The sequence below is a fragment of the Vairimorpha necatrix genome, chromosome 6, assembly GCF_036630325.1.
Source record: "Vairimorpha necatrix chromosome 6, complete sequence".
NCBI lineage: Eukaryota > Fungi > Microsporidia > Nosematidae > Vairimorpha > Vairimorpha necatrix.
In genome coordinates, this window is record NC_088821.1 from 125,504 (window position 1) to 135,438 (window position 9,935).

Sequence of the window (9,935 nt, forward strand, 5' to 3'; positions counted from 1 at the left end):
TGATCAAAGTCGTTATTTGTAAAAAAAACTCGTTATATATTTCACCTTCCATAAAATTTTAACGCCTAACTTTGTTTTTTAAAATTGAAAAATAAGAATATAAAAACCTGTAGTTATTATATTTATCATCTTACACGATGTGTGTTGATCTCTTTTTAATATTCTCTTTTATCAAAATGAGTTTTTTTCGTTTTATCATAAGGAACTGTTTTTTTATATTTTCTAGATCAATAATAAAAAAAGGAAAATTTTAGAGAATATCTAAATATAAAGTAGAAACTATTTGCTAATAACCTATATTCAAAGTATTTTTGGTTTTTAAATCCACTGATCTATTAAATCTCCGTAAATTTATAATTTTATAATAATTATGATGTTTTTGTTTGAATAATTCAACATTTAAAAAATAATGTTCCCAATTAAAAATCCGAACGTCTAAAAAATTGTTCAAAAATATTATTTATGTTCTGTCTATGAAAAAGAAGAATTTTTAGAATTTAAAAAGTTTAAATAATTTTCTGATTGGTATATTAAATTATCTAGACACGAATTTTGTTTTAATAAGTAGATTTGTACATTTAAACTTTCTTAGGTCAATTAGTATGCTGTAAACCATTTATGATTTTTTTTGTAGGAATCTTTCCCGCATCTCCAAAAACAAAAAAAAAATGAAAACTTGTCTTTGTCTCACTAAAATTTTTACATCTGAATACTTAACATATCATTTGTAAATATTGTATTTCCCATCATACTTCGTCATCAAATATTTAAAAAATGTAAATAAATCAGTTACTTTTTTTTTACCTAATATATTATTTATCAGACATTGACAAAAGGAAACAACAAATTAATAATGTAGAAATATTAAAGAAGTAACCTCTATGGTAAATTTAAATATAATCATTAACTTTGTTAGATCTTTTTGGAATTATTAAATTATATTGAGATCATATACGATTTGTAGGGAGCAATGGCTTATAGGTAAGGAACAAAAATTGTAAAAAAATATTCACGGTACGATTTTAACACGACTAAATTTAAAAACATTTTAAAAAGAAATTAATTGCAAAACAGATGGCACAAATGATACTTAAGTCAGTATAATTATGGTTATCATTATATTATTCAGTCAGTTTTTAACAAGTTTAACAATAATTTTTTATTAGCGGCTCTTCTGGTATGTGTCAGCTTTCCATTGGTATAGACGCTAAAAACTTTGCTTAGTCTGGTATTCCGAATATCATTTAATAGAATTAATTTATGAAGCTATTATCGGGTACATTTTATAATTTACCCCCCCCACTGCCACACTTCATATTTAATTCCACCATCTTCTAGCTACCTCTACTATCTTTCTTATTTCCAGATCCATTTTCACCGAGTCCCAGCAGGTGTTCAAAGGAGATGCTCTTTAGGGTTTTCTTTATAATTCTCATTTGGATGTAACCTTCGGTACTAGTCGATAGGCAGATGGCATTAATATAATTGCTATGGTATTTTGTCACAATTCCGTCCTATTTCATGACGTATGGTATTATTTCAAATAGCGTAAGATATATTCATAAAAATTTCCCTCCATATTTCAGTTTCTCCTCCTACAAGTAAAAAAATATTTTATCCTTAGAAGGGTACGATAATGACGACGAAGACGAAATATACACCAAGTAACATTAACCAAATTCACAATATTATTTTAGACACGCTTCTCGGGGGTGGATACCACACTTAGATTTCTCTTCTGGTTGCCCATGCCATTCTTTACAAAAATAAATATCTATAAGAAAAAAATCTTAGAAATATTTTTCTCAAAAAATGTTTAAATAAAAAATTGATTTTCTTGACACATAGATAATATCATAAATTCAATCAAATTAAGAACGTAACTTTGTAAATCTTTATAAAGTTATCATGAATGGGTAGTGGAGGCAGTATTAATTAAAGATGTCTGTTCAAATTAAATATGATGTTATATCTAAAAAGAAATTAGAAAAGCGTTATGGTGGTGCTACCAGGGATGAGGGGATAGTAAGTAATAAAATAAAATTCTCAACCTGCAATATATATTTATGAGAATTATATTTATTTAATTGCCCCGGTGGCCGGATGGGTTGATCCTAGGCTTTAAATAAGGCGTAATGTTTAGACATTTTGTTGTTTGGGCTGTTGTAATTCTCTTATCATCTTGAGATAATTGTTGGGGTAAAAGAAAAAATTTTGGGAAATAATATTTAAGGCAAATAAAATAAAATTGAAAATTTATTTGAACAATATTAGAACTACAATCTACGTACTTGTAAGAATAAAGCTCTTAAACGTAAATAAAAGAAAAAATTTAATGATAAAGGAAATTTTGTAGCATCATGTCTTCGTATGAAACTGATCCCACTAGCTTTTTGATTTTTTTTTAAAAGGGTTTCAAGGAAGAGAAAAAAGTCAGTCTTAGACAAGATTCTCTAAATAATATAACTTTATCGTTTAATTTAGTTTAAAGATAGATTTTTAATAAATATAAAATTGTTTCGCAATCAATAGATTAAATGACGCTCGATAATATATGTAAAATGAAATAAATTTTAATAAATCATAGTGTATTATTTTCAAAGAACTTTTTAAGATAATATTCATTCTTTTCATTATTCTTTGGCAAAGTCGATTTAGAATGTAAAACATCTTTGATTTTTTTTGTTTCCAATTTAGTACTATCTGTAGCTTTATCTTTTTTAATATCACCTTCTGACTCTTCTGTTGAATAATCTAACGCCGGAAGATCCACATCTTGAATCAAATCTTGTGTTTCAACAGTTTTCGTGTTAATTGGAGTATACTTGTTTACAGTTATTGCCTTTTCTTGTATTAGTACGTGTGATTCTGCAGTAGTATATTCTGTTGAATTAATATGAGGATTTGCAAACATATTTTCATTATATAATTGTATAATTCGCCACGGACAATCATAATCTATTTTAAGATCAACGAATTTCGAAACTACAAGTTTAAGATCTTCTATTTCGTTTAAATCTTTAAAAGAAGAGTAAAAACTCAAATCGAAAACTAAATCATAGCTATGATAAGCTAAATATGCAAAAAGATGACCAATTGGTTTCAGCTTTCGTGATATATTTTTTTTCGATAAGAATTTTGTTATTAATTTTTTAAAGAGAAATCTTAAATCATACAAGGGATTTGCACTCGACATATATAATCCTATACGTATTAATTTACTTACATCTTTATGCATTATAAGAGCATAGAATACAACATCAGATGCATTAAAAATGGCTTGCCAATTAACTTTGAATAATGGAGTTTTTTCTGTTTAACTTGATAACTATCCGAACAATTAAATTTGCTGGTATCGATTTTATTAAATAAAACTAAATTATGAGCATCAAATTTTGTAATATTAGGATTATTTAGATTTCTAACTATAAAATCATCATCGTACACATTTATTTTATTTCTGTAAGAAGGTATATTCTCGGGATCCAAAATTTTTTGTATTACAAAATTAGAGTTGTTTTTTGAAGCTGCAATTGATAAAATAGAGATACATATTAACATTTGGGGTGTTAATAAATAGTTTATAAAATCTTTTGATATAATTTATAACGATAGATTTTTTTAAAAATATGTTAAGATAAAAAAGTTAATTCAAATCTAAATACTTTTAAAAGTAACTTAATAAAATATGTTTTTGTAAAATTTTATTTTAAAATTAACATATATAATTACGGTTTAATGGCACAAAATGACTGTAAAAACAACAAACATTTGCGATCAAATAAATCAAAATACAAATTCCATACGTTAAAATCTACCAAAGACATAAAATCACTATAAAGGTAGAACCGTACATCAAGATGATCAAGCTAAATAAGCTGCTTGAAAGCATTTCTCTGGACTACCGAAAGAGAAAATACGAAGCCGATGCGGAAAGGACTATAATCCGAAAGATACCTACAAAAAGAAGACTCTAACCTTTGACCTATCCTTGTTATATTAGAAGTATTAACTACGTTAGCTACCCAAATGAATTTCTTTACTTATGAGGATATAAAATATATAATTCATAAAATATTTGTGTTTTAAATCATTGTAAATATAATTAAAGAACTGGATTACAATTCTATTGCATTATTTAAAACAAATTAAGGCGACAATATATGATTTTTGTGTTGAAATTTAATATAGTTAAGAGCACAGCCCATTAGGGTTTAAAATTTGTGTATTGCCTTTATGTTATATATTATTTTTTTTGGTAATATAAATTTATAAAAAACTAAACATATTTAGCTAAGGATTTTTGTATTTTTAGGTTTTTTCAATTCAGATCTTTATAGAATTCTATTTTTGCTATATTATATTATTTCAAGATTAGGTTTTCATATCTAATAAGATTAAAATAACCCTCTCTTAATTTTTGAAACAACCATAGATTCAGTTATTATTCGATTAAATTATAAGAATATATAAAATAAAATTTAAACTACACACAAACAAAAGAACATAGCCCAAACAGTAAAAAATTATTTCATAGATTTTTTAATCCCGAAATTAGAAAATATTAAGCAAAATATATATATTCTTTCAATTAAATAAATATCGATATTACATGTTTAGATTGTGGTAAAATAATATTTATTTAATTCAAGTTGGGGAAATCGATACTCTCTATGACTTACAGTATATAGAAAGGAAATTTTCACAATTAGTGCAGTAACATTTCATATAATTTCTTATTTTTAAATATTAAATATATTTGCGCTATAAAGTTGACGTAGGATCAATAAAAAAAACTTTCATGTTAGGACGCGTCTACTTTTTTAAAAAATTCTAAAAATCTAAAATATTAATATTTTATAAAACAGAAATTTGTTTTGTTACAAGAAACAGTATAATCTTTTAATTTTCCTTTCCAGTTAATAATGGCAACACAATATATATATATATATATATCTCTAACAATTGCTGTACTTAGATATGTTTTTACAGCTTAGTTGCCCACTTTATTATGTGCAATTTATAGAATAAAGAACAAAAAAAACTTAAACGCAAAGAAGATATAGATGACTCTCGCATTTAGGGGAAATTTTAAATAACCAAGATATGGGTAAAATTCAGTCAACGTGTTAGGTTTCTTATTAGATTTGAAGTAAATAAAACGACCAATGTTGTTACCTAGAGGCAAATGTATGTAGTCTGAGGCTTAGATTTGCAGGAAATCTTCTTAAGAGACATATATTTTTTTTTTAATTTCTTTAACTAGTTTTATTCTCAACCTACTTCAATCATTTGACAAGTAAATTCTAGAGGACTAGTAAATATTGTTTTCAAATATTTGTTATGGTATTGATGCCTGTAAAATGTGATGTTAATTTTACTCTCTAAAAAATTAAACGATAATTCGGTACAATATTTTCGAAATATAGAGAAGAGTGCTAATCATTATTAAGAATAGATTGCAATCACACTGTTCATATTAAACTGAAATTTAATGTTAGACTCGAAATTAAGTAAATAATTATAATAGCGAAAGAAAAATAAACAAACTACAAACAAAGCCTTAACCAAAATAATAATAAAAATATAAGAATTCTATACATGTATGTTTTTTTTAATGTATTATAACATAGAGCTCTTGAGCCTATTTTATGACATTTTATAAAAAATTTATTTATTTCGGTTTCTGTTTTTTCAAATTGTTTTTGTTTTCATATTTAATTTTATACGTGGCGGAATATTTCCATAAGTTTTTCGATTTATACTAATGCATTTTCTTTTTTACTGCGTTTTTTTGTTACTTAAAGACAATTCCATATTTATTAAAATCATTTAGAATTGGCTTTTTATTATTGAATGAAGATATCTTTCTATCCTTATTATATATTTTGATAGTAGATGTTTTAATAGCTTTTTTCTAAATTTTAAATTTTCTTTTTTTTTTTTTTGAACGGTTACAAAGCAATTCGGCTCAAAAGAAGAAATCGTTTTTTACCAATTTCGTATCATTAGACATTATGAGCATGGATAATCCTTTACGTCTACAAAAAATAATTATCATTTTTTTAATTAATTTAATTCTTTAATGACGTTTTTTGATTTGTGACATTTAATTAATTTTTTACTGTTTTCTATTTATTAAGTATTAATATTAAAAATATAGAATAAATTTTTAAATTATCTATCTATCAGATCTACTAGATTATTAAAAGAATTTTATTGAATTTTTAACTAATTTTTTCGTGCTTTTAAAATCTCTAATTCATCCATTTTACTCTTATTATATTTAAATATTTAAAAATGCACTTTCATTTTATAATTAAAGCATTAACATCTTGTAATTCTATTTTTATTTTGTTAACATTTATGTAAAACTCTGTTCTGAACTTTCGCTAGAATTATTTTATCAATTCTTTAACTCTTTAACAAATAATTTCAAACCCGTTATAACGATATAATTTAAAAAGAAGTTAGAAAATTGAGTTATGAGTTTTTAAATGTCTTATTAAAGTTAAGAGTATTTGATCTAGATTTTAAATTACACTTTTGCTAAAAATACAATTTCTAATGTTTTCAAATTTATTGTTTCACTTTTTATAATTATTTGATCACAAAAAGAAATTCATATCAAATAAAAATTAGTGAATCAATAAGTAAAATATGTTTTCAAATTAATAAATTTAAATCTAGTTCAAAAATAGACAAATTAACTTAAAAAATAGTTCTTAGGGAGAATATTTGTAACTTACAGATACTAGATACATAAAATGAATGCTCAATTTAATTGTGAAACATTTTTTGTTTCTTTAAGATCATTATATGATATTTCTCGATGTATTCCCTACACAAAAACAATTATTTTTTAGACCACGTTTATTAAAAGAAATTTTTATTTTTCTCCTTTTAATAAAATTTTTTATTTTTTAACCCCTTATGAATCTGTTGTCAAAAATCAAATTTATTATTTTTATAAATTTCTCATGCTATTTGTGTTCGCAAGGACCTTCTAGCCGACGAATAGACGTCGAGAATAATGCTTATGGCGAATACTTTATACAAAGATCTAGTGAAAATTTAAACCAAACAAGTAATGACGATTATAAAAAGGAAATCGATGCGTTCTATTTAACTTTTCAAGATTACTTTAATGATAAAGTAAACAAACTAAAATTACCAGGAAAACCCACGATCCTTTGTAGACGTGACAATTTTGTGCTTTCTGTTGTATCTTGGATTTGGGTCTTCAAGATTATGGATTGGTTTAACTGTGAACACACAGTAAAGTTTCTTAAAGAAGCAGGAGCTGATTGTGGTGGTCTCACTAGAGAGTACTTCACAAATGCCATAGATAAATATTTTATCGAAGAACGTAACTTGTTGTACTCTCCAAATGGAGATTATCAGAATTTTTTGCCTTATAAAAACGCTAAATTAAATCATAATATAAGAAGATTAAGTTTTAATGCCCTAGGTTCAATACTTGGCTTAATAATACAAAAAAAGCTTACCGCTGACGTAAGATTGAATTTGATTGTTTGGAAAATTATTAGAGGAGAAAAAATAACCAAAAACGATCATATAAATGTTGATCCCGAAATTTATAAAAATTTATTGAAATTAAAAAAATCTCCGGAGCTACTTAAACGATCAAAACTTAAATTTGAAGACATGTACGGTAAGGAATTGAAAGAAAATGGGTCAAATATATACGTTGACAAATCCAATATTGATGATTACATAGAGAAACTTTTACGAGCTAACTTTGAAGAAAATATAAAAGAAGAATGTGGATGGATAAGTGAAGGGATATTTGCAGTAATTCCCGAAAAAAAATTTAAGATGTTATCAATTGCTGCACTTTTGAAGATAATTGGAGGAGAAAATATCATCGATTTTGAAGATTGGAAGGCTCATACTATTTATGATAAAAATTATACTGCTGGTTCTGATCAAATAAAATGGTTTTGGGATATAATTAAAGATTTTAATCAAAAAGACAGAGGCAAAGTTTTACAATTTGCGACTGGTTTAAATAAACCCCCGATGGGAGGATTTAAGAATTTCAGGTATAGAAGTATAATGAAGAATTTTAATATTTGTTTACCGGGACTTAAAGATGGATGTAAAGGTTATGATGAACAACTTCCAGAGGCAGCCACCTGTAATTTTACTCTGAAGCTTCCGTTATATTCGAGTAAAGCGATACTAAAGGAAAAATTAGTTATGGCAATGCATTGGATTGATAGTGGTTTTCAATATATTTAATAAACTTATTTAGTTAAAAATGTAGTCCACTACTGAGTTCGTTATTTTTAATTGTATTTTGGTTATTACCTAATTTTTTTTTAGTTTTTACAAGCTAAATGAAATTATTGTTAAAAGAATATATTACATTCTGTCATTACATCTTTACTGTTTATACGAATAAGTTTTAGTTTTAAGGACAACTTATCGATGTTATATGAAATTATCGTCAATTAAAGTTAATGAACTATCAAAGAAATTATAAATTACACTTTAAACAAGTGTAACATAGTAAAAGTACACATGCATACTTAATAATATTTATTTTACTTGAGACGATACTTAGAAAAAAAAATTTTGTATTATATAAACATTAAAATTAAAAATATTGACTGGTATTTTAATTATATTCTTAAAATCTATTGTAATTACATTATTCAAGTATACATTTGAAAAAAAGAAACAAAAACAACTAAACGATTTTCACAATTGATTTAGATCTTGTCTAAGTTAGATATCACCAAGAACTGTAAAATCACACAACTAGTATTAAATTAGTAAGTAAATCAAGAAAAAAAATAAGTAAGCCTTTCAGTTATTTCGCAGTCAGAGGACCAGCAGATTTATTTTTTTGAATACACTTTAAATATTGTCAGGACCTTAAATGAAGATAGAGTTTCTTTTATTAAAGTATTAGAGCAAATTTATAAACTAGATGGTACAAAGGATCTTATATCTGGTTCTGCAAACAATTATCTAAAAAAATTTTTAGAAGGAAAAATTTTCATTAATGTATATCTATAAATAAAAATTTATATTCGAAAAACAATCTATACATTATAAAAAAATGTTTTAGATATTGAAAATTTAGAAGCGTGAGAAAAAATTTGATATAGTGTCATCTAAACATATTTTAAATACAAAAAATAAGATAGTACTAACACGTATAAATAAATTTATACCTCTAAATGGTATTATTTTGCTGTATTGAAATCTTAAAAAAATCAATATGATTTTCAATAGCCAAAGGCACAAAATGCAAATTGTACATAGAAAACAAGTAATAAGATAGAGCTGAATTGTTATGTGAGCTAGGGCGGCCGAAATTTATCTTACTATCATCACTTGAAATCAACTATAAATTCCGAAGAAAATATAGCAAAATTCATATTTTATTTTTAAAATCTTGTAGTTATGCCCAAGAGTTAAATTGCGCACTAAAATTACTTCAAGAATAATTGTAATTTTTTTTAAACTCAATGTTTTTGCTTCCGGAAATGTTTAGTCTGGAATTTTAATGATATGTCGGTAGCATGAATATCTTAAAAATTAAAACGAAACCTAATCAAGAAACCTTAAAAAAAGAAAGATTTATAATTAATTGCATTCTTCTTCATACAAAAGTCATCTGTTTTTATGTCGTCTTCTTCTTATTTTTTTTTGATTTTATATCAAATTATATCTTCTTGTTGAGTTTTGCTACTTTAACAATATTTTTGTATAGTTCGTCTCTAATTCGTAATACATTTTACTATCTCTACGTTCCATGTTTAGTTATTTATCTATTTGAAATAAATCTAGGTGTTGAATAGATGAACAATTGGTGTCATAATTGAGGCGATAATATCCTTTCTATTACTGTATAATAACAAAACACTTTAAAAAATAAAAAGATACAGTATATTATACTG

At 25.0% G+C, this 9,935-nt stretch overlaps 2 protein-coding genes across 2 annotated transcripts; one reads left to right on the plus strand and one right to left on the minus strand.

Annotated features, from left to right (window-relative positions):
* Window positions 1–2,581: 2,581 nt before the first annotated feature.
* VNE69_06015 (putative SP-containing protein) lies at window positions 2,582–3,561 on the minus strand (the record flags this gene model as incomplete). Its single annotated transcript, XM_065473764.1, has 2 exons — window positions 2,582–3,291; window positions 3,330–3,561. 2 exons carry the CDS (start codon window positions 3,559–3,561, stop codon window positions 2,582–2,584), a joined length of 942 nt encoding a protein of 313 aa, XP_065329836.1.
* A 3,372-nt stretch (window positions 3,562–6,933) lies between these two features.
* VNE69_06016 (E3 ubiquitin-protein ligase) lies at window positions 6,934–8,265 on the plus strand (the record flags this gene model as incomplete). Its single annotated transcript, XM_065473765.1, has 1 exon — window positions 6,934–8,265. One exon carries the CDS (start codon window positions 6,934–6,936, stop codon window positions 8,263–8,265), a length of 1,332 nt encoding a protein of 443 aa, XP_065329837.1.
* Between the last annotated feature and the right edge of the window lie 1,670 nt (window positions 8,266–9,935).